The sequence below is a fragment of the Dysidea avara genome, chromosome 3 (genome assembly GCF_963678975.1).
Source record: "Dysidea avara chromosome 3, odDysAvar1.4, whole genome shotgun sequence".
NCBI classification, from domain to species: domain Eukaryota; kingdom Metazoa; phylum Porifera; class Demospongiae; order Dictyoceratida; family Dysideidae; genus Dysidea; species Dysidea avara.
In genome coordinates this window covers 47520028-47545594 of record NC_089274.1, presented here as the reverse complement: position 1 = coordinate 47545594, position 25567 = coordinate 47520028, and the positions used below count along the sequence as shown (strand labels likewise).

General features: G+C 39.0%; 2 protein-coding genes and 1 long non-coding RNA gene across 3 annotated transcripts; all 3 read left to right on the top strand.

Annotated features, from left to right (window-relative positions):
* Positions 1-2233: 2233 nt before the first annotated feature.
* LOC136251340 (ephrin type-A receptor 4a-like) lies at positions 2234-25567 on the top strand. The gene is made up of 9 exons (XM_066043779.1): positions 2234-2442; positions 2489-2616; positions 2666-3066; positions 14191-14475; positions 14527-14680; positions 15011-15103; positions 17199-17312; positions 17362-17447; positions 25281-25567. The coding sequence occupies exons 2-9, from the start codon at positions 2491-2493 to the stop codon at positions 25468-25470; spliced, it is 1449 nt and encodes a 482-aa protein (XP_065899851.1). The 5' UTR covers positions 2234-2442; positions 2489-2490; the 3' UTR covers positions 25471-25567.
* LOC136251623 (uncharacterized) lies at positions 5582-7947 on the top strand. Its single transcript, XM_066044080.1, has 4 exons — positions 5582-6749; positions 6849-6896; positions 6942-7645; positions 7693-7947. Exons 1-4 carry the CDS (start codon positions 5582-5584, stop codon positions 7945-7947), a joined length of 2175 nt encoding a protein of 724 aa, XP_065900152.1.
* LOC136251360 (uncharacterized) lies at positions 8066-8948 on the top strand. The gene is made up of 3 exons (XR_010699049.1): positions 8066-8203; positions 8265-8318; positions 8424-8948. It is a non-coding gene; the product is annotated as an uncharacterized lncRNA (long non-coding RNA).

Sequence of the window (25567 nt, the reverse complement as noted above, 5' to 3'; positions counted from 1 at the left end):
CCCAAAAGTGTTTTCAGTACAATCCTAAAGGCTTCCAATAGGTTGTTACGAAGTTTTAAAAAAAAAAATTTTTTTTCTACTGACTAACTGTTTGCCTGACTGCCTGACTGCCTGCCTGATGCCTTCAGGCAAGTAACAGCTAAGGCTATGGGCTTGATTTTTTTGCTGTTCGACGTCGCTTCATGCCTTTTGGCATACCGTAGCATCATGGACTTACCTTTGTCCTCCTTTGTGTCTCATATCATTTGCTGACAGCCCAAGGTGTTGATTCGGAGTAGCGTGATGCATGGCTTTCCTACAGTATATTTGTAAACAGGAATCGTCTGTATTTTCTGTGGTGACTGGATTAATTGCAGAGGCGCTTCTAATACTGTTCTTCATTTGTAACGCTGTGTACCGGGTTGACCATAGCAGGAAGCAAAGCATAATGGCCCAAGTAATGGCCACTGCACTTTCAAGGCAGTATTTGATAGTTGGGGCATGAATCATTCATATTTTTCATGGTGACTGGATTGATTACAGAGGCACTTTCTCTACTGTTTTTTGTTAGTAGCGCTGTGTAACTTGCTGAACATAGCTGAAAGCGAAGCATAATGATCACTGCAGTTTCAAGGCAGTAATTGATAGCTGGGGCATGTGTTTAGACAAAAATGTTAACTCTGGCACCATCCTTTCTTTTGATGCAGTATGCGTGGGTTAACCAGTCATAATAATGAAGTAAACAAACAAGTATAAGGAAAAATCAGATATTTTAAGTTCGATTAGGAATCACAGAAAAGGTAGGGAAACAAGGGAGGTCACCATATACTAGTAAACATCTAATCCCTAATTCAGTCATGGGTATAGGGATTAAATGTTCGCTAGTATATCTGCAGGTGTAGGTGACCTCCCTTTTTTCCCTACTTTTTTATGATCCTTAATCGAACTTAAAATTCCTACTTTTTCCTTATACTTGTAGCATATATAGCTGTGATATCATACAAACACATGGCTGTTGGTTTAGGGTAACTGCTTTATTAGAGTATCTCAATCAAGTCACTGTGCCTTATTTTCTTCAGCTAAACTGATTATAAGTCAGCTAGATAATTAGGAACATGGTCATTGCTGTTGTTTTACTGATCACTGTTAGTGCTGCTAAATCATAAAGGGGTGTGGTCACCGTGATTGTGGGAACCCCAAAAAGGCGCATGCCACCAGTGAGTTTATTATGGTAGCATAAAATGGTGCATTATTTAGCCTCTAGCTTTTTGACTGAGGTCAGGCAAGTATGTACGTATTATGTAGACCGTAATCTGGTTTTGACATAGTTTTGAAGTCACTATTGGTACTAGATTTGATATTAGATACAAGACTTCATGAAGGTTGTAAAATATTTGTATGATGCTTTTTAGCAGCAGTGTTCTAGCAGGTGGCCTTTATTTTGGGGAGTACCTGTTTCGCATGGGCCTGGTTATGAAGTACACTACTGCATCACAACATTTTCACACCTGTGTTATATTGATTTTAATCTAGCTCCTATTTCTACTTCTGCTGCATCTTCTACTTCAACACCAACTATGACTACTACTTCAATGCCATTTATGGCTGCCACTTCAACACCAGTTATGACTACCACTTCAACACCAGCTATGACTACTTCAATGCCAGTTATGGCTACCACTTCAACACCAGATATTGCTGCCACTTCAACACCAGATATTGCTACCACTTCAACACCAGATATGGCTACCACTTCAACACCAGTTATGGCTACCACTTTAACACCAGTTATGGCTACCACTTTAACACCAGTTATGGCTACCACTTCAATGCCAGTTATGGCTACCACTTCAACAGCAGATATAGCTACCACTTCAACACCAGTTATGGCTACCACTTCAATGCCAGTTATGACTATCACTTCAATGCCAGATATGGCTACCACTTCAACGCCAGTTATGGCTACCACTTCAATGCCAGTTATGGCTACCACTTCAACATCAGATATGGCTACCACTTCAACACCAGTTATGGCTACCACTTCAACACCAGTTATGGCTACCACTTCAGTACCAGTTACTACCACTTCAACACCAGTTATGACTACCACTTCAACGCCAGTTATGGCTACCACTTCAACACCAGTTATGGCTACCACTTCAACACCAGTTATGACTACCTCTTCAACACCAGATATGGCTACCACTTCAATACCAGTTATGGCTACCACTTCAACAATAGCTGTGGCTACCACTTCAACTATAGCTGTGACTACTACTACTACTAATACTGTTACTGGAGGAGATGCTGATAGCAGCAGTGGTAGCTCATCATCCTCTGGTAGTATTGGGATAATTGCTGGTTGTGTGGTAGGGATTATTATTTGTATTATTATCTTGTTACTCATCATAATCTTGCTGTGGTACAGGAGACAAAAGAAGGGGAAGCTGACCATTCCACAAGGTAAATTTCTCCATTATGTATAGATTCTAGTCTTCATTTGTTTCAGAGATGTTTCAGTTACAAAATTGCGGAAGAGATTGTGAGGCAACAACTGAGAACACCAACCAATATTCAACAATTAAGAACCAATATTCAGTGATCAAGCATGTAGACAATAGCTCTGCCGTGTACAAGGTAAATAAGAATATTGTTATATGTTGATGTTGTTTACCATACTTAACAGAACACTCAACCAGATTATGATGTTCCCAGTGATCCTGATTACTGCAGTAGTTCTGTCAACAACAAACCTGCCAAGTCATCATATTATTCAGATCCAGTGGACACCTTAACTAGAGATCGTCCTAAACTGGCCAGCAATGATTATGAAACTGTTCAAAATCATAATGACTACTCATCTGCTCAGCGCGCTTACTCTAACATTCTCCATGATCCTTTGGAGTACTCAAATGTGTCTGATTCTACACTATCTTATTCTACAACATATGATGATAAAAGAACATCAGCTTCAATGAGTATTGGGGATGAAGAAGAGTGTTTTGCAGATCCAGGACATTCAGAAGAGGCTATTTATGCGTGTTTTGAAAGTAAAAGATTTCGTTCTATATCTGCTAATACTGTAAGGTGAGTACTGGTGTATTTGCAAAAGAGTGTGGTAATGGAGTATATTATGTACATGTGTAAAATGGTGTCAACATTTAAGGGATTGTGTGTTTGAAGTTTTAAAGTCTACAATTTGTCTACTGGAAGTTGTATGGTGCTATTTTTATGTCATTACTTGATCAGTGTACTATCATGAATCCTAAATTAATATACATACAATAAGGGCAGTAGATTATATGATCTTTTGCATAAATCTTTTCTTACTATTCATAGCAACTACTTTATAAAAATTATTCTTGTAATAATGTACCATAGCAACAAATACTAGTGGCTACTATCCTATTGAAAAAGCTGGTCAAAAGCCAGCTGTGGTTTACTTGAATTGTTTTCTGAAAAAACATGTGTGTATGTATGCATGTATATACATAAATATGTTTGTCACACCTGAACTAATGCGGTAAAAGATTAAAACCAGTGTGAGCGCTCTGTAGTCTCTATATTAAACTTACAGGTAGGTAAGCTTTGCTCTGAGGCATATGCTTTGTGCCATTTCAAACTATGGGTGAAACTGGTTTTTGAACGTGGTATGAACAACCTTCTTAGTGGGCTGTACGGAGGCTACTAGAAATTGTGTATCTCTTTGAGTCGAAAGGTGGCATGTCCCTCTCACAGGTGAAAAAGAAAATGAAGAGCAAAACCAAGGCTTTGTCAAGAGAAGTTTCGTAAGAAAACACAAAAGACACACTATGAAACTTCTGTGCATAATTTGTGGTTTGAAATGGTATGTTTGACACTTATGCTTCCTTAGCAGTACATAGCAATTTAATTTACGAATTAAAAAGTAATTCATGAATCATAAAATACTTTAAATTATAAAATACATTAATTAAATCACACTATTTATTGGCTAACTAGGTAAGTAATAACATGGCTGATTAATTGCAAATTTAGCCAGTACTAACTACATGGGTGCCTGGTTTTTAGAAGTAGCGCAACATCTAAGGTATTATTTTATGTATATGTTAAAGCATAGCCGCGAGTGCTATATGAAAAATAATTACGAGGCACGCGGCCGAGATGCTAATAAAGCACGAGGCGAAGCCAAGTGCTTTATTAGCATCGAGGCCAAGCGCCGAGTACTTTATTTTTCATATAGCACGAGCAAGGCTATGCTTTAAATGCTTTATGAAACTTTCTAGTCGTGTAGCTTCACCATACACTAGGACTCGTAATTAACAAGCGTTGCACGAACTATTAGCAGCCTGAACGCACACAAACTAGTTTAACAAAGTAACTCACGTGTATTTCACCCTAGTTTGGCATAGTAGACGTTCATTGCGTCTTTTGGCAGGTTTTGCTCGCAACCCACAATCGATTCTATTGTGAGTCACATGGTGAAGTATTTTTGTGATATCTCCAGGACTTGTCCGTTTACATTAACAAACGTAACAGTAACGTTACCTTCTCCCACCCATCATCGAAGCATTTAGGTATGTCTATAAAAACAATCCAGTGGTGGAACTCGTATTGGCTGGGGTGATTGATCACTCAGCGCGGCGAGGCTATCAGCCTTCACCAGCTTGGGTGATTAGTCGTACTGGAGCGAGCCCCGTAGGCTATTAGCCTACACTAAGGTACGTGGGCAACTGTGCTTTATTGCCCACAAAGAGTGCTTTATTGCACCGCAAAGAGTGCTTTATTGAACGAATAAAGCACTCTTTGCGGTGCAATAAAGCACTCTTTGTGGTCGATGAAGCAGTTGGCCGGCTGAGAGTGTACTTTATGAAATTTAAAGTACACTTTTTCCTTTGATCTCGCCCACGCAAAGTTCTATAATGGCTTTTACATCATAACTTAGTACTTTTGGACACTAGTGCTGGGCAATAATCAAAAAATATCAACATCATGACATTAATTTTCAAATTATATTGTGATATATAGCCTCTAGACTATTGTCATGGATGAAAAGACTGTGAATCAAAGGTGGCAGCCATGAAATGGTTGCAATGACGTTAATGATGGTAAATTTTAATATTGCACACCATTTTTACTATTACTAGGACCAGGTCACATACAACCAAGTACATACACCAACATGACAAGTTACCCATAGGGTATGTATAAACCCTGGCATAGCCAGCACTCTGAGCAGTGTAGGTGCCAGTAGAAATGATACACTGCTCAGAGTATGTATCATTTCAGACACAAATTATTGCAAAATGCTATAAATATTGCCAAGAGTAAATAATGGAAGAGAGAGTATCCAACTCTAATATACTGCATCGAAAATGAGCACGTTAAGTATATCCGTAAAACCTTGCATATCAAATGAGTGTTGATAGTTAGCAATCGTCACCTTAACTGACTGTCCGGCCATGGTACGGCTGAAGCCGCATATATCACGTGACAGTTTCGAAGTTTTTCGATTGTGGTTTAGCTAGGCGGATGCAACGTGAGTGCAGCGACAGCGGTCACTATCAACAGTGACTACTCTGTCGTGACTGTTAGTTCATCGTGACTACTAGCAAGATACACCATGGACACGCCTAATCGGAAACGCTCCACCAGTTGGCTCGATGCTGAAGACCAACGATTTTTGTTTGACGATTCTTTTGACACTTCTGATGATGATGTACTTTTAGTGGAAGAAGAACTGAACGAGTCTGTGGCTCAGTTTCAACCGGTGGGTGATTCGGAACGAAGAAAAATGCAAGAATTGTTAGATGATGCTGCTGTGAGCAGTGAAATCGAGCAAGAATCACCGACAAGATCCGCTGGTATTGCTGCCACAAGCCAGCCGGCGTCGCATCCCACAGCTAGCGTTTCACTGATCGAACAACAGCAGTTTTTACAGACCATTCTTGATGGAGTGAGTTTTCGTTTTCCCGAACTTTCCTTTACAATGGCTCGCGATGGAACCACTAGTGCTCCTGTGTTAACAATTACACAGAAGGATTTGTTCAGTCATCCTCCATTGGGTATGATTTCTCGTGTTCAAGTGACTATTGAGTACAAGAAGTATAGTGTTTTTGTTTTGCTTCATTTGTGGAGTACTGGTGAAGTGAATGGTTTTGATGATGCATATGAAATTTGTCGAGATATCAGTAGCTCGTCCAGATACAAGTTTTGCCCTGGAATTGACCCAGACTACTATGAAGAAGAGTACCACAAAATATTGCATTTTCACCTGAAAAGTGTGCGATTGTGTCATTTTCCTTTTACACGTGTGGATTCTGTGAACTGTATGCTTTGGTTTAAACCAGCATTAAACTTGTCTGCTACAGAGCAGGCAGCAAGTGAAGTTAAATGTCCACCTTGCAAGCGTTTAGTGCATGATTTGAATTGGCAAAAGAAGAAAACGGATGCTGAAAGCCCGAGCAAGAAAATTAAACGTCAACACCCATCTTCAAGAGCCAGATTACAGTATATGTCTCCACTTAGCCAGCAGAAGCGTAAGATGTATGCTCAGTATCAAAGGACAAGTAACATACGCAAACTGAGGAAGTATGAAGCTAGTGAACTTGTACTAGATGATGAGCAGAATTCTGAAATGTGTTCAGTTCTGGAGGCCACACAACCTGATGAGCTTGAAAAACTGTTCAAAGAGGGTGACGAGCATGGTGTTGGAAGCTTAATGAAGAGTATATGGTATACTGATAAGGATCGGCAGAAGAGTGATTTTTGTCATGATCAGGAAAGCAACAGTGAGTAATGGTTGATAAATTTTAAAGTAGTAACAAGAGTAAATAATGGAAGAGTTCCATTATTTACTCTTGGTAGTAATGCATGAGTGTCTTTCACAGAACAAGGAGGCAGGGGAAACAGGTGGAATATGATCACCATACGGATGGGTTAGTTATTGTTATACTTTAAACTCTTGTTTATTAATTTTGTAGCATTAGCTGTGTATGTGCGGAGTCCAGCTGCGTACAAGGCATTGAAAAGTTTTGGAATCCTTAAACTACCATCCAAGTCTACAATGCAAGCATACACTGGTGCATTCATGCATGAGCCTGGAGCTAGTAGTGTCTGCATAGCTGACCAAGTTGCTCGGTATGTGATATTTGTAGAGGAGTGTCGCAAAACTGGAAAACAAGAGCCTAAAGCTGACGGTGTTTTGATATTCGACGAGGTGAAGGTTGCATGTCAACTTTTATGGAATTCTCGGAGCCATCAACTTATGGGACTAGCCATGTCTCCTGCAGACCTGTCATCTTTAAATGACATTTACAGAGTTTTGCAAGACCCTGGAACCAACATACAGACCTCTTATATTTTGCAATTTTTGTGGAGGGACCTCACAAGCAGTTATGATATTGTTGGGCCATACTTTACATCCTTGGCATCTGTTGAGAACAAATTTGTGACGGCATGCATTTTTGAAACTATTAAACTTTTTCAATATCATGGTTTGAAAACCAGCTTATTAATCTGTGATGGAGGGTCTGCAAATGTGTCAGTGATTAAAGCTAGCCACGGACGCCATGGTGCGTACTCTATAAATAAAGATGCTAAAGATCCATTTGAAGTACAGCCCTGGATGAAGAACCCTTTCAATCCTCCCAGCAAGATCTTTTGGATGATTTGTCCATCCCACCAGGTAAGTGTTATGCGTAATGTCATACGTTACACTTACATGTTTTGCAGCTTAAGAATATGATAAATGCACTTTTTTCATCAAAAGATAAAGGCACAAAGCAGTTCCAGTGTGGAAAAAGCTCTGTCATTTTTGGATGGATATCCATTGCAGATTTGTACAAGCGTGAGCTGGGTAGAGTCAGCAATGGACAGGCAAGAATGGTGCCACGACTGAAAGAAGCACATTGCTTAAGAGACTCCTGGACTAAGCTAAATGTATTGCCTGCTAAGATCATGCAGGTAATGGTGCTCTATTTAAAATAGATAAATGTTATTGAGTTGTTGCTACAGCAAGAACAAGTGTTGGGAGAGTTAATTTGGTACATCAACCAAGACCCTCCACCTACAGACTCCCGTACTGCATCCGAAACATTAGCATATTTAGAAGCATGCAACCTTTTGTTTGAAGAAGGATTTCTTTCTCATGATCGGATAAGAAGCATGGATTCCCATGTCTTGAAGAATATCTCCAAAGGATACCAGTATTTTTCAGATTGGTTGAGGTCTCTCCTTGATGAAGGTAAAGTGCTACATAAGTTTGTATACATAAAATTTAAGGTTATTTGACTTTTTCTTGATAGATGCCAAGTATCCTCATACATCTGCAACACAAAGGTCATTTCTGTCTTGGCAAAGTAAGTACATACCAGGCCAATTTTTGGTTGTGTGAATATTTACTCTTCACATACTAAAATCTATGCTGGTCTTTTAACATGTACGTTTTACCCGTTTTGCAATAGCATGGGATCTGCTTCGGATAGACATGTATGGGTTCAGAGCCTTTTGCCAGTGGTTTCTTACCACTTATCCTACTTACTTTGTCTCTCCACTACGGCTATCAGGATCTGCTGTTGAAAGTCTTTTCAGCCAGTAAAAATACAGTGCAGGAGGGAAACTGGACTCTGTGAACTATTCAACTTCAAGGGCAGCACATTTGATAAAGCAGTGCACTACTGATCACCACAGTGGCTCAAGTTACAGAGATGAGCACTTAAAGTTTGCTGAACTGCCATTACACAAAACACAATACAACAAGCACACATAGTCAAATTATTTCATACATACTGTAATTATGTGTCCATAAATTACTAAACTGAATCTGAGGCTAATTGGGATTCTAATTTGGTGTGGTATGCTAAAAGAGTTGTTCGTAAGTTCACATCTACAGTTGAAGCTAGCCCTTTTTTGGTTGCTAACTCTTGCTTTGTAGCAGATAAAAACTCTTGTATGCGGGTGTTACAAACTTTCCGAACAAAAACACTAAAAACGTTTATTATAGCAGCTTCAGTATAAGTCTTGATGTTTGGCAATTTCATTGCTAGAGCTGCTTGAAACAATTGCAGGTGATGTTCATCATTCTGTTTGAGTCTTTCATGTGCAGCCTATAAGGATAAAGAAATATAAAGTAAACAAATGTCTAAAGGATAGAAAATACAATATACAAGTTTTAAACCTTAATCAAGTTATCTCCTTCTTGCTTCAGGCCATTAAAATTAACAATAAGCTTAACAACACTGTCAATTTCCCGCAACAAAGGAAGAAACACCTTGTCTGGAAAGTACATAAATCCACGGTCACGATAACACAGGTATCCAGGAATACTTGTTTTGTCTTTACAGTTAATTGTTTGCAATAGTGAAATTTCTTGTGATAGCCTGTCTCGTTTGTCGTCTGAGCAACTTTTGAGCTGCTTGTATCGAAGGTGAAGCATATCACAAATTGCAGCACCTCCAAAACGATAGTATACATCATCTGTATCTGGTTCTGTAGTCATTGGGATGGAGTGTGCTTCTGCCTGGTGTATTGTATTCTGAAAGTTTGTAGAATACTCTAGCAAAAAATCATAAATTGCTGAAGATACTAGAATCATCACTGGGTTACTCTCTGGAACTGGCACACCACTTGCTTCACAAAAGCTTAGCTACTTACCTCTTGCTATATGTATGGGAGCACTAGACAACTCTTCCAGGCCAATTTCTGATATAGAATGTTGCTTACTTAAAAGAAGGGCACTGCAGTGGTCGTACCATTGAAATTGAAACTGCAGAAAGGGATCTGGGCCTTTCTTACAGTATGTGTAAAGTGCAGCAAAGTAATGACGATGGAATACGATGATCTCATTCAATAATTTGAAATTCTCTAAAAGTTGCTAGCAAAGGATTTTAACCTTTCAGGTAAGGTTTGCTCTGCTTTAAATTTGTCAGCGATAATTCCATGAAATATCGATGGGTCAAGAGAAATTATTGAAGCTTTCAAACTATCCCGGTCCTTTTTATTCATTACTTTAGATTTTCGCTGTTTCTTCACTAGCGGTACATCTCCATCACCACTTGTTGACTTCCTAGACTTTCGCTTGGGACGATCTAGGGCTGGTCCGGGATCTGTAATTTCTTCACAGGTCTCTTCATCACTGACGCTAGTTGGAGACCGTCTTGCTGGCCTTTTCCTTTTACATGTTTTTGCCAAACACAGTGATGAACCGGAGTTGCTTGCAGACTTGCACGCCCTCGTGCTCACTTTCTTCGACGCCATTTTTGTGACGCACGGGCGCCGTTTAATTATGAACTGGGCGCTTATAATTTTTCGGGCGCGACCTGTCTACCCTGGCCAGATGTTGATTGGCTCACTTAGCACTTACTTTGACAAGGCGGCTCTACTTGACGTGCTCATTTTCGATGCAGTATATTAGAGTTGGATACTCTCTCTTCCATTATTTGCTCTTGATATTGCCTATGCGATAATATTTTGAAGGCTAAATACATGTGATAGATGTAACACTTTCATACCTCAGATCAAAGGAATTCCAGAGGATACATTTGCCATGTATACCTCTTTACGGGGATACAGCTAAATGTACACCAGTGTACATTGAAGTGTATCCCGGGAAAGTGGTTACACTTCAAAAGAGCAAGCCACTTTTATCAAAGAAGCAAAACCTTGATGTGGGTGAGGTATTGTGGTACCGCCCTATCCTTGCCATTCTACAAGTTGGGAAATATTAGTTAAAGGTAAGCATTTCAACATGTTTTCAAATACTGGACCTAACCCACATTACAGACAACCTGAGTTAACCACGATGCTTACGTAGCCCTTTAGGTCTTTAGTATGCGTTTTAATCAACGCGATTGCATTAAACCACTTGCAAATTCCCTGAGTTCATCCAACTCAACTTTTCTGTGGTGTCCTTAAGACTCATCCATTCTTATAAGAAATGTAACTACTATAACATTACTTGCTACCTAGCCATAATCAGATCTTTCAGAATGCATATAAAACGAATCCAGTGGTTACAGGCATGGGTGATTACTCACCTGAAATGCCTGAAATGGAAGTGTTACACATTAGCTGTAACATGGGCACTTGGATTTGATTGTAGGGTCAGTCGGGTTGTTAAATGTATGCACTTATAAAATTACTACATTGTAATGGAGTAGTTAATAGTTTGTGCTATATATAGTCACCACACCAGTGTATAAGGATATTTGACTCCATTTCTGAGTGAAATCCTTCGTGATGAACGAGAATATCGCTATCCAGATGGCTGATTTGCTGTATACATAGTAAAGGGAGACCTCAAGGGAGATGTAAACACTCAAGGAGACATTAATTTTTCTGTACTGTCAGCTTTTCTTCCCGTGTGTAGCTTTGTAGTCACGTTTGGCCATGTGCGCTTATCATCCATGGTTAATCACAAGAAATGTGTATGCGCTTAGCAAATAATATGTACTTAATAGACACATGCACTTACCAATCTGACTCTACAGTACTATGTGATATATGCAAATTGTCTCAGTATATTTGTGCAAGTACGGGTAGTCTTGTTGTCTGTTTGATATCTACATCCCAATGGACCACTATGTATTGGCCAATAACCAAAGTAAAAAAAGCAAGCTAATAAAGCCTTGTGATTTCAAACATGTACAAGAAACAGCTTTAGTCAACTAGCCAAACTAGTTAGACTATTGCTATACTGACATGTGTATATATAACCAAAGCAAGGATTAAATAATTATTGTATTAGGATGAGTGTAAGTCCATAGTTAATAGTGAGAACCTCCTTTACATTGTTACTACATGCTAGGGTTGAGACGAAGTATTCGAATAATCCGAAGCTTCGAAGCTGATAGAGGCTTCGGATCTGCCAATGCCCATTCGAATATTCGCACGCTTATATATACGCATGCGCACTGCACACAATGCATCCTTTTGTTTAGGAAAAAAATGGCGTCAGACGATAAGGACGGTGCAGTTGGAAATAAAATAGTCTCGGATGTGTGGAAGTTTTACACGAAACTTCACGACCGTAGGAAAGCCGTATGCACTATTTGTAAGAAAGAATTCGCCTATTTAGGTGGTACAACAAACCTCCGGAATCACCTCGCATCGAAGCACTCGACGCTTTACTGTCCAGACAATGAGATGACCATGACAGAGAACAGGAAGACGTCTACCCTTGATGGATTTGTAAGACCTGCAAAATGCAGTGAAGCACGTGCAAAGAATATAAGCGACCGAGTGACTAATATGATTGTTCAAGACCTACGCCCCATTCGAACTGTTGAATGTGATGGTTTTCGTAACTTGATGAAGTTCTTGGAGCCGGGGTATGTCTTACCAAGCAGAAAACAATTTACCGCTGATATCAACCTTAAACACGCAACTTACAAAAACCATCTGAAAGAAAAGCTACGTGAGGAAGCAGTGTTTATATCGTTAACTACAGATTTATGGACAAGCATCGCTACAGAAAGTTACATCATTGTAACAGCACATTACATTGATAACAACTGGGTGCTACAAGCTTTTGTATTGGAAACCTTACCTTTCCCAGAGCGGCACACAGGGATAAACATCGCACAAAAGTTGAAAGAAATGGTGGGAGAATGGGAGATTTTGGATACTGTCAGGATGGTTAGTCATGACCAGGGTTCCAACATGAAGGCTGCCATGGAAATTTTGCATAATGAACTAAATTGGCAGAACTTACATTGTACTGCTCACTGCCTTCAACTCTGTATTCTAGCTGGGTTTAAAATTAACTCCATTGACAGGCTACTTGCTGCTGCGAAAAAGATAGTTACACACTTTCACCACAGTGTGGTAGCTTCTGAAGCTCTTAAACAGAAACAAATTGAAATGAACATGCCTGGTAAAAAATTAATCAACAGTTGTGTCACTCGATGGAACTCAACATATGAGATGTTAGATCGCCTGTTGAAACTCCGGTGGCCTGTAACTGCTGTTCTTTCGGATAGTAAGGTAACAAAACCCAGTGACAGGTACTTGGATTTAAAATCTGAGCAATGGAAACTAGTCGAAGAATTAGTAGAGGTTTTAGAAAACTTTAGTACAGCAACAACTTTTTTGAGTTATGAGGAGAATGTGTCAATGTCAGCTGCGTTTCCAATATTACATGGTATCATTGACCAGCTAGTGCCAGACGTATCAGATTCTGGTGTAATCAAGCAATTCAAAGAAATTGTATCATCAGAGATCTTTGAGAGGTTTGAACTCAATTCTCTTCATGCTGCACACCCAATGTTATTGACAGCTATCATTGACCCTAGATTTAAAAATCTCACCTTGGGTAGATACACAGAAAGTGAACAAGACTCCCTAAAGAAAGGAATCATAGAGCTGATGGAGATGTATAAAGTATATGAAGAGCATGAGCATGGTTCACAAACTTCACATGAGCCTTCTCCATCTGATGTAAAGCGACCAAAGAGATTGACTGCTTTAGACAAACTCCTTGGTGAGGAAGCAGCAGTGGCAGAACCCTCCCTCAGCTCAGAGTTGGAAAAGTATTTGACTGAACCTCCTCCACCTAGACGAGACAATCCACTCGTATGGTGGCAATTGAATGCTGGTCGCTTTAAAGTTGTGTCATATGTGGCTAGACGACTACTGTGCGTACCAGCTACTACCACCTCTTCAGAAAGAGTATTCTCTATAGCAGGTTTGACAGTCACTAAGTTAAGAAGTAATTTAAAACCAAAAAATGTTGATGCATTAATTTTTTTGAACAAAAACTTATCCAAGTTATAAATACATTAACTATTCAACTTATATAATTTACTGTTTTGTGTGAACTATTCAAACTGTTCTTTCGTCAAGTGTTTTTGTATAAACTATTCAACTGTTTTTTATATATTAACTCTTTTGTATTAACTACAGTATTCCTATTAAACTATTAAGTGTATTCATATTATACTTATATGACTATACTGATGCAGTTGTCATAAAAACTTCTGTTTGTAGCTATGACATACAGTACTAGTAATACTCTTAAATAAACTTGCATCCTGCAGACTCCAGAAGTCCTGTAATTGAATATATGCATACATTGTTACAATATAACAGTATACTCAATTGCAAGAAGCTTCGAAGCTTCGGTAGTTGTCTTCCAAGAAGCTTCGAAGTGCCACTTGAGATATTCGTTTCAACCCTACTACATGCATACACCTATTCAAAAGTACTACCATACTTAATGATGATGATTTTCAGCATGTTACAAAAACTTGGATCTGGTGAATTTGGAGTAGTCCATTTGGGCACATGGACTGATGGTTCTGCTGATCCTATACAAGTAGCAGTGAAGACACTCAATTCAGAATGTTCAGAGTCAGACAGGGTGAAGTTTCTGAGGGAGGCAGCCATTATGGGTCAGTTTAAGAACAACCACATAGTGGAGTTGTATGGAGTAGTGACTGAAAAAGAGAAAACTATGATTGTGTTGGAATACATGCTTAAGGGAGATCTTCGAGAATTTTTGATTGAGTTAAAAAATACGTAAGGGACCTCTATCTATTGTGTAGATAGTTTTTCAATGACCAATGACAGGACACCTCCTGAAACTTGTGGGGAGTTGAAACATGATCTCTTGAGCTTCTGCAGACAGATATCATCAGGACTGAGCTACCTTGCTAACAAACAGTTTGTACACAGAGACCTGGCTGCTAGGAATATACTAGTATCAAGTGATGATGTGTGTAAGGTGTGTGAATACATATTGTAACTCATACAAACCACACATTGTTTTACTGAGTGAGGCATAAATTTAAGAAATGAAATTGCACTGTATGTATGTGCAGACCTACTTAGGTTATAAAATCAAGAAAGTTTTTGAATGGTCTGCTTAGCTAAATGATCACTGTAGAGACGTTCTTCAATAATCTTTGCTATCAGTCATAAACTGCGACAATAATGATAGGTACTAAAATAAGTTCTAGAACTACAGTTAATCTGTGCAAGTGGCATTCATTTGCTTTAATTTAAATACTTGTAATCCATTTTGCATTTGTTTAAGGAATTTATGTCATTACAGATTGCTGATTTTGGGATGGCACGTGACGTATCTGATGATACCTACTACATGTCCACAGGAGGGAAGATACCAGTGAAGTGGACTGCTCCTGAAGTGAGTGTATAGCTTTTTGGTAATTGTTGACACACTGAAGTTTTAATGGAATTTTTGTTTTAAAATGTGTAAGTTTTATGCCACATGGTGAATAGTGTTGATTTGTATAACAACTCTGTGGTTAAATAGGCATGAAAACAAACAAACAAATAAAGAACCTGTAGTCGAGTTCAGTAATCCAGTCCAATACTCCAGTCCAGAACTATCTAAATTTCAGCTTCTTTTACAGGGGACATTCTGGCATAATTAGACAATGCACTTGTTATTGTGCTTCAAACACCACTGTGTGAGTTTCACTTCTGAATTTCCTCCCACTGCTTAACCTGTTTCACTGTGCAGTCGTGAACTTTTTGCCAGGAAATTAACTTAAGCTAATTATCCACAGTGCATTGATAAAAAGGTCCACTGTACATCAAAGTGTATTAAACATCATACAGCAGTGAAATCTTGTAACTGAACAGTCATTTTTACATTGGATAATCAAGCTGTTTAGATAACAAATATCTGATATCCATTCAAGAATCCACTAACTGTACTATACTGATGTGCAGTAGCAATATCATTAATGGTGATCTTACTGGTGTAGGTAACAAGCATTGAGGCCTTGAAGGATCGGGTGAAGGTGAAGGTTGCATGTTCTTATGATGACTTGGACAACCACTGATGACAATGTGAACATGTAAAACATTTATACAAAAGCAAAGACAATGAACAGATGTTGTTTACCTATGGCATGAAAAGGTGTGTGCAATTAATAGTCTATTGTCACTTGTAGCATGGCTTCATGATGTTTGTTGATGGCTTCTAGCCAGCTACTACAGTACTCCCCTCCCAGTGAACAGCTTGGTGAATGATAGCATGGACTTCCGTGGCACGATGCACAACAATGAAGTTGCAGTGCATGTGACTTGCATGCTGGACGTGAAGTTAGCTGTAGATAGTAGAATGGGGTGGGGCTGGGAAAGTGTAAATGGTTGCTGTGATGGGGGATGTTGATGATGGTTTAACACACGTTGGGTGTGGTACCGGTGGTGGTGATCCTTCAGGGGGTGGTCCTACAGTCTGTGATGAGAAGACCAGCATGTGGGAGGTAGTAATTGAACAGTGACGGTCAAAATGTTGGTGTAGCTAGATGAAGCGATGTTGAAGGTGGTGGTGACCCGTTGAGAGTTGATGGATGATGTATCGATGTTGCAGAGGCGGTGATGACGTAGTTGTGTGTTGCTTGGAGTCGATGATTTGCAGCAATGATGATGTAGATTGAGAGCGTTGACGAGTTGTAGTGACGATGACGTTGAATGATGGCAAACTGCAATGACAGTCAGTAAGGAGACATGGGGGTGATGAATTTGAATTGGTTGACAACGATAGCAGTTGAGAGATGTGGAAGAGCGTCAGTGAGTCATGACACTGTAGTCGCACGTTAGGTGATGAAGTGGATGCTCTGTGACCATTAGCTTGCAGGACGTGTTGCGGTGTTGTTGAGAACATAGCTGCTACGAACAGTGAGTCATTTTCTGCAGAGGTTCTGTGTGATGACACCGTGTGATCCAGCAGTAGCTAACAGAACAGAGCCATAAAGTTGATGTCCTTGGTTGGTAGTCAGTACTCAGCAGTAGTAGCGCACGTCAGGGTTACCAATGTAGGTAACGAACATCGAGGCCTTGAAGGATCAGCTGAAGGTGAAGGTTGCATGTTCTTATGATGACTTGGACAACCACTGATGACAATGTGAACATGTAAAACATTTATACAAAAGCGAAGACAATGAACAGATGTTGTTTACCTATGGCATGAAAAGGTGTGTGCAATTAATAGTCTATTGTCACTTGTAGCATGACTTCATGATGTCTGCTGATGGCTTCTAGCCAGCTGCTACACTGGTATTAGCATTGACCTTCTCTCATATCTCTAGCGATGTCATACAAGACTAATATCACTTATACTATGACAAATAGTAGCTACAACATAAAAGTGACACTGCTTTGTATAATCATGTGCTAAAGTTCTGTACAGTGTACATGTAAGATGTACACTTTGATTTTTCTAACATTTGTATGGCTGTAGGTTCAGTTATTTATGAATGTCACTGTAGGCAATATTCTACAAGAAGTACTCAACACAAAGTGATGTGTGGAGTTTTGGATGTGTAATGTATGAGATATGGAGTTTGGGTCATAAGCCATTTGAGGATTATGATGGGAGAGAGGTAGGATAGCATTAGTCAGCATTTTATTTGAACTTTTGTTTCCATATAGTATGTAAACAAGATAATTGCTGGATACAGACTCCCACCACCTCCTGGTTGTCCCAAATCTATTTATAAGTTGATGATCCAGTGTTGGTAAGATATTGCTGTTGTTCATATTAACAATTGATTAAGTATCATACAGTATGGTAGTACAACATAGTAGGGATTACGAAGGTTTGAGCTTTCTTGCCCAAAAATATCCAGCCTCACTTTATAACAGCTTGGCAATATTGTTTAGGCATAACACCTATAAATGTCTTCAGAGTGACCTTAAACTCTTCCAACAAGTTTCTATAAATGTTTGTTTATATGCAAACTGACTGATTACCTGACTGCCATACTTCAGTGCTTTATTGTCTGTAGTGCAATTCCATTGAAATTTATAATGTATCTTTAATAGTTATACCACGGCTGCGAGGGATTTGCTGATATATACACCCAAAGCCTGACTCGGGCTGCGGGTGTATATATCAGCAGATACCAATATCACTTGGGGCACACTCACCTAATAGGTGAAAGAAATAACGAGAACTCATCCCATTTGTTTTATACAGTAGCATCTGAAGATCGATCGTGGTTTCAATAGTGTGAGCTAATAGCCATCAGAACGTTATCCATATATCAAAACGTCATTAATACGTTCTATGCTTCAACATGCAATGTTAGAAAACTTGCGATTGTGGGATGGAATTTATATTGTTCTCATTTTTGTATCAAGTTAAGCCAGCTAGCTTCGCTATTTGGACAGTAAGTATTATATTAAGTTAAGTACTTAGGACTGTAAGTTACTAACCTATTTCAATGTAGCAGTAGTAGCTTTGCTGTTCATGGTCTGTTCAAAGGCTGATACGCGGTGGGTAGAAATACGCATCCATGATTGCCCAAACAATTATTTTGTGCCTTCATTATCCTTTACTAACATCCAACTAGTCTATCTTAGCAAATATACTCAGCTTAGCAACCACTACAAAAATGAGTCCAAAGCTCTATGTTGCTCAATATAACTAGTCAAAGCGCAACATTTCTTTAAACTGGCTAGGTATCAAAGTCATTGGAAAACCACTTTCCCATGATATTGCCCGGGCAATATGCGAGTTAAACCCTGAGCGGCACCTTTGAACACCCACAGTGAAGTGGTATATATGAATATATATACCACTGGGATATAAAATTGAATGTTTTTATTACAGTTGTCTGCTGACTTATAACCATTATCATCTGTTGTAGTTTATTTTGTTGCTGTAAATACCTGTATTTGCTTGTTACCTCAGTTGTACTCCTGTGTTGTTAACAGTGATTTGACTTTCTATGTGACAGCTGTGCATGTGATGGCTGGCTTGCCAGAATATTACATACATTGGTGACAAGACTCTATGGTGAAACAAGACAGTCTGTTTGGCGAATTCAACTTTATTGAGTGGACTGGGTCTCCTACATCAAGAGACTGGTGCAGTACTTTGTGGCAAAAGACAGGAGAGAGACACTAGAAAAACTGTCCTGTGGAACACCTACGTACCTATCAGTTTATCCACATCCTGCAAAGTTAACAGAAAAATTGTTCACCCAAATTGCTGAATTGGTTTAGAAACGTAATTTAGCTAAGTGCAATGCCAATTAGTATTAACTCTTGGCAATACATTCCAAAAAGGCCATAGTAGCTTGTCACACACATATACACTAAGTTACTACACACCTGCAAATATACTAGTTTACATTTAATCCTATGTATGTCCACTAGTATATCTTTAGATGTATGTAGGTGACTTCCCTTGCTTCACTATTTTTGATTTCTATGATCCCTAGTCAAACATAAATACCAAATTTTTCCGTAAAACAATAAAAAGTGTTATATCCCTACTGTGCTCAAGATACCACAAGGAAGAGCACAGTAGGGATATAACGCTTCTTATTGTTTTACAATGATTCACTACTCCAGCTTGTTTCAGTACTTTTTATCAATGTGCTATGCTAGTTGAAAATTCCAAATTTTTTTGTATACTTGTATATATATCTAATCCAAAACAGCCAAGCTGTAAAAAAAGTGTGCGGCCCTCAGAAAGGCTATGGTGAAAAAAGATGTGAAATCCAAGGTGGCGGCCAAGAAATGGCTGTGATGGTAGGTTAATGGTAAAAATTTTAATAATGACAATTCAGGTAAATTTTGTGAAGCGGCACAAAAATTCACCTGAATTGTCGTTATTAAAATTTTTACCATTAACCTACCATCACAGCCATTTCTTGGCCGCCACCTTGGATTTCACATCTTTTTTCACCATAGCCTTTCTGAGGGCCGCACACTTTTTTTACAGCTTGGCTGTTTTGGATTAGATTTCATTTCTTTTTGTATTTGTATACCCCAAAGCCGGCCTATGGCCAGCTTTGGGACTTTTTTAACCTACGTTTTTTTCTTTACTACAGGAAGACGAAAAGATGAAGTAGATGTACTTTAAATATTTTATCAGTAAATGTACAAATTATATATATAATACATATGTGATCAGATTTGCGAAAAGGGGTCTTCCACACACATCCAATTTGCCAACTTTGACAATTGATAACTTCAGATTGGAAAGAGCTATTGCCTTGAAATTTGGACAGTGGTGATTTCTTTGCAGCTGAACTCTCTACATGATAGTTTCTTTGTAGCTGAACTCTCTACAAGGTAATTTCTTCTAGCTGATCTCTCTACAGGGAGATTTTTTGTAGCTGAACTATCTACAAGGTAACTTCTTCTAGCTGATCTCTCTACAGGGTGATTTGTTTGTAGCTGAATTCTTTACAGGTGATTTGTTTGCAGCTGAGCTCTTTACAAAATGGTTTCTTTGTAGCTGAACTCTCTACAAAGTAACTTCTTCTAACTGATCTTTCTACAGGGTGATTTGTTTGTAGCTGAACTATCTACAAAGTAACTTCTTCTAGCTGATCTCTCTACAGGGAGATTTGTTTGTAGCTGAACTCTCTACAGGTGATTTGTATGTAGCTGAATTCTGTACAGGTGATTTGTTTGTAGCTGAATTCTGTACAGGTGGTTTCTTTGTAGCTGAACTCTCTAAAAGGTAACTTCTTCTAACTGATCTTTCTACAGGGCAATTTGTTTCTGGCAGAATTTTCTACAGGGTGATTTCTTTGCAGCTGAACTCTCTACATGATGGTTTCTTTGTAGCTGAACACTCTACAAGGTAATTTCTTCTAACTGATCTCTCTACAGGGTGATTTGTTTGTAGCTGAACTATCTACAAGGTAACTTCTTCTAGCTGATTTCTCTACAGGATGATTTGTTCGTAGCTGAATTCTGTGCAGGTGATTTGTTTGCAGCTGAGCTCTTTACAGAATGGTTTCTTTGTAGCTGAACTCTCTACAAGGTAACTTTTCTAGCTGATGTCTCTACAAGGTAGCTAGTTTGTAGCTGAACTCTCTACATGGTGGTTTCTTTGTAACAGAACTTTCTACAAGGTGACTTCTTCTAGCTGATCTTTCAATAGGGTGATTTGTTTGTAGCTTCACTCTCTACAAGGTAACTTCTTCTAGCTGATCTCTCTACAGGGAGATTTGTTTGTAACCGAACTTTCTAAATGATGGTTTCTTTGTAGCTGAACTCTCTACAAGTTAACTTCTTCTAGCTGATCTCTCTGCAGGGTGATTTGTTTGTAGCTGAATTCTGTACAGGTGATTTGTTTGCAGCTGAGCTCTTTACAGAATGGTTTCTTTGTAGCTGAACTCTCTACAAGGTAACTTCTTCTAACTGATCTTTCTACGGGGCAATTTGTTTCTGGCAGAATTTTCTACAGGGTGATTTCTTTGCAGCTGAACTCTCTACATGGTGTTTTCTTTGTAGCTGAACTCTCTACAAGGTAACTTCTTCTAGCTGATCTCTCTACAGGGTGACTTGTTCGTAGCTGAACGATCTACAAGGTAACTTCTTCTAGCTGATCTCTCTACAGGGAGATTTGTTTGTAGCTGAACTCTCTACAGGTGATTTGTTTGAAACTGAACTCTCTAAATGATGGTTTCTTTGTAGCTGAACTCTCTACAAGTTAACTTCTTCTAGCTGATCTCTCTACATGGTGATTTGTTGGTAGCTGAACTATCTACAAGGTAACTTCTTCTCACTGATCTTTCTACAGGGCAATTTGTTCGTGGCAGAATTTTATACAGGGTGATTTCTTTGCAGCTGAACTCTCTACATAGTGGTTTCTTTGTTGCTGAACTCTCTACAAGGTAACTTCTTCTAGCTGATCTCTCTACAGGGTGATTTGTTTGTAGCTGAACGATCTACAAGGTAACTTCTTCTAGCTGATCTCTCTACAGGGAGATTTTTTTGTAGCTGAACTCTCTACAGGTGATTTGTTTGAAGCTGAACTCTCTAAATGATGGTTTCTTTGTAGCTGAACTCTCTACAAGTTAACTTCTTCTAGCTGATCTCTCTACATGGTGATTTGTTTGTAGCTGAATTCTGTATAGGTGATTTGTTTGCAGCTGAGCTCTTTAAATAATGGTTTCTTTGTAGCTGAACTCTCTCAAGGTAACTTCTTCTAGCTGATGTCTTTACAGGGTCACTAGTTTGTAGCTGAATTCTCTACATGGTGGTTTCTTTGTAACTAAACTCTCTACAAGGTAACTTTTTCTAGCTCATCTTTCTACAGGGTGATTTATTTGTAGCTGAATTCTGTACAGGTGGTTTGTTTGCAGCTGAGCTCTTTAAAGAATGGTTTCTTTGTAGCTGAACTCTCTACAAGGTAACTTCTTCTAGCTGATGTCTCTACAATGTCACTAGTTTGTAGTTGAGCTCTCTACATGGTGGTTTTTTTGTAACTGAACTCTCTACAAGGTGACCTCTTCTAGCTGATCTTTCTACAGGGTGATTTGTTTGAAGCTGAACTCTCTACAAGGTAACTTCTTCTAGCTGATCTCTCTACAGGTAGATTTGTTTGTAGCTGAACTCTCTACATGATGGTTTCTTTGTAGTTGAACTCTCTCAAGGTAACTTCTTCTAGCTGATGTCTTTACAGGGTCACTAGTTTGTAGCTGAATTCTCTACATGGTGGTTTCTTTGTAACTAAACTCTCTACAAGGTAACTTTTTCTAGCTCATCTTTCTACAGGGTGATTTATTTGTAGCTGAATTCTGTACAGGTGGTTTGTTTGCAGCTGAGCTCTTTAAAGAATGGTTTCTTTGTAGCTGAACTCTCTACAAGGTAACTTCTTCTAGCTGATGTCTCTACAATGTCACTAGTTTGTAGTTGAGCTCTCTACATGGTGGTTTTTTTGTAACTGAACTCTCTACAAGGTGACCTCTTCTAGCTGATCTTTCTACAGGGTGATTTGTTTGAAGCTGAACTCTCTACAAGGTAACTTCTTCTAGCTGATCTCTCTACAGGTAGATTTGTTTGTAGCTGAACTCTCTACATGATGGTTTCTTTGTAGTTGAACTCTCTCAAGGTAACTTCTTCTAGCTGATGTCTTTACAGGGTCACTAGTTTGTAGCTGAATTCTCTACATGGTGGTTTCTTTGTAACTGAACTCTCTACAAGGTAACTTTTTCTAGCTCATCTTTCTACAGGGTGATTTATTTGTAGCTGAATTCTGTACAGGTGGTTTGTTTGCAGCTGAGCTCTTTAAAGAATGGTTTCTTTGTAGCTGAACTCTCTACAAGGTAACTTCTTCTAGCTGATGTCTCGACAAGGTCACTAGTTTGTAGCTGAGCTCTCTACATGGTGGTTTTTTTGTAACTGAACTCTCTACAAGGTGACCTCTTCTAGCTGATCTTTCTACAGGGTGATTTGTTTGAAGCTGAACTCTCTACAAGGTAACTTCTTCTAGCTGATCTCTCTACAGGGAGATTTGTTTGTAGCTGAACTCTCTATAAGGTGATTTGTTTGTAGTTGATCTCTCTGCAGGTTGATTTGTTTGTAGCCGATCTCTCTACAGGGTAATTTGTTTGTAGCTGAACTCTCTACAAGTTGATTTGTGTGTAGCTGATCTCTCTGCAGGTTGATTTGTTTGTAGCCGATCTCTCTACAGGGCAATTTGTTTGTAGCTGATCTCTCTACAGGGTGATTTTTTGTAGCTGACCTCTCTTCAGGGTGATTTGTTTCTAGCTGATCTCTCTACAGGGTGATTTGTTTGTAGCTGATCTCTCTACAAGTTGATTTGTGTGTATATAGATGACCTCTCTGCAGGTTGATTTGTTTGTAGCCGATCTCTCTACAGGTAATCTGTTTGTAGCTGAACTCTCTATAAGGTGATTTGTTTGTAGCTGATCTCTCTGCAGGTTGATTTGTTTTAGCTGAACTCTCTACAGGGTGATTGCTTGTAGCTGAATTCCTTACATTGTGTCTAGTTTCTAGCTGATGTCTCTACAGGGTGATTTTTTGTAGCTGAACTCTCTTCAGGGTGATTTGTTTCTAGCTGATCTCTCTACAGGTAGATTTGTGTTGATTTGTTCATTGCTGATCGCTCTAAAGGTAATTGATTTGTTGCAGTTGAACACCCTGCAAAGTGTTTTTGTTTGTAGCTGATCACTCTAAAGGGTAATTTGTTTGTAGCTGAACTCTCTCCACAGTGACTTGTGTGTAGCAGAATTCTGTGTAACTGAATTCTCTAGAGAATGACTTAATTGTAGCTGAATTCTCTACACAGTGCATGACTTGTTTATAACTGAACTTTCTTCAGTGTGACTTGTAATGTTCTGAATCTCTATAGTGGTATATTTGCTTAACTCTCCACATGGTGACTGTCTTCTTGCTGAACTGTCTATAAGATTAACTGTTTGCAGCTGAACTCCCTACAGAATAACTTGTGATGTAATAAAATTCTATAATGGAGTAAATAAATTAACCGAATGTTCTATTAGGGTGACTGTTCTATTAGAGTATCTCGATCTCGCATTTGCTACACGGAGTTGGCTTTCGAATCATAACTCAGTGGTTTGTAATCCGATTCTTCTGTACTACTGCAAGGACTTTCTATGAAGATTATTCCAGCTATACACCGATTTTCAGCTCATTGCTCTAAGCGGTTTGCCTAGTAGGCGTGAAAACTAATACTTTTTTATTCATAAAAATCGATCGCGTAATTGTGACACAGGTTGGGTTTTGTGTCATATCTCCGTGGTCTTTATCTCGATTCCTTTCAAACCACCAAAAGGCACTCCTACGATGGTTACTCCATCTACATAGCAATTTTCAACTCATTCCATGAAGCGGTTTACCCTGTAGGCGTGACAACAAATCGATCTTGTTTTACGCGAATAATCGGTCATAACTCCTGAACCATTCATCGGATTTGCACCAAAGTTGATGCTAGGATTCGCCTTTGGACTCCCTTTCTGTGTGCCAAATTTCAAGGCGATCGGAGTACGCGTTTGCTTGTTATAGCAATTTTTGCAAGTGTGCGAAAAGACGAAGAAGAAAAAAAAAACAAAGAAAAAAAAACGAAACTTTGGCAGCTCGTATCTCGGAAATTGCTGGAGCGATTTCCTTCAAATTTGGAATGTAGACTCCCTTGGCTGGCGGGCAACTGTGTAGCAAATTTGGTTCCAATCAGATAAGTGATCACCGAGATACAAAGGTGTGAAAATGACGTTTTCGTTCTTCCTGTCAATATACTCACGGTGTGGCGCGCCGGCTTCTTGGGCCGCACGACACACTACCGTGTGTCTTGATATTTGTCTGGAAGTGCTATAGTTTTTATAATCCCAATTTAAAGTACTACCATACTTGTGTATTTATTGCTGACACTGGCATAAACCATTTTTATATGTGAGGTACAGTATTAATCAGGCCTGTTTGTGATGATTGTATAATTACAGCGCTAACATTTTCCACCATGTGTAGTACATGTATGTGTCACAAGTACAACACTTCCGACTAGGATGATTGTAGTGGATGATGTCTGTATAACTTTCAGCTGCTTTGTCTTATTTTAGGAATCCAATACCAAATAAACGCATTGATCCATCTGAAATATCAAGGACACTACAGAAATCAGACAGGACATTACTGCCCAGTAAAATGGCACCCAATGACTCAGAAGAGTTGTCCACAACATTGGGAGCATCTCTTGACACGAGTAGTCACATCTATGCTGACCTTCAGAATGCTTATTTGCCAGAGTAATTGTAATACGTACATATGAACTATACTCAGTAGATGTATGTATGTTAGTAAAGTATTGTATGCATCCTTGTGGATTTGTATTTTAAATACATGTAAA

Excerpts from the sequence above, each read along its gene's own strand:
- LOC136251623 (XM_066044080.1), top strand. The coding sequence starts at position 5,582 with ATGGACACGCCTAATCGGAAACGCTCCACCAGTTGGCTCGATGCTGAA. Across the intron at positions 6,750-6,848 it reads TCATGATCAGGAAAGCAACA|AACAAGGAGGCAGGGGAAAC; the intron begins GTGAGTAATGGT and ends TGTCTTTCACAG. Across the intron at positions 7,646-7,692 it reads TGATTTGTCCATCCCACCAG|CTTAAGAATATGATAAATGC; the intron begins GTAAGTGTTATG and ends CATGTTTTGCAG.
- LOC136251340 (XM_066043779.1), top strand. The coding sequence starts at position 2,491 with ATGTTTCAGTTACAAAATTGCGGAAGAGATTGTGAGGCAACAACTGAG. Across the intron at positions 14,681-15,010 it reads CAAGTGATGATGTGTGTAAG|ATTGCTGATTTTGGGATGGC; the intron begins GTGTGTGAATAC and ends ATGTCATTACAG. Across the intron at positions 17,448-25,280 it reads AAGTTGATGATCCAGTGTTG|GAATCCAATACCAAATAAAC; the intron begins GTAAGATATTGC and ends GTCTTATTTTAG.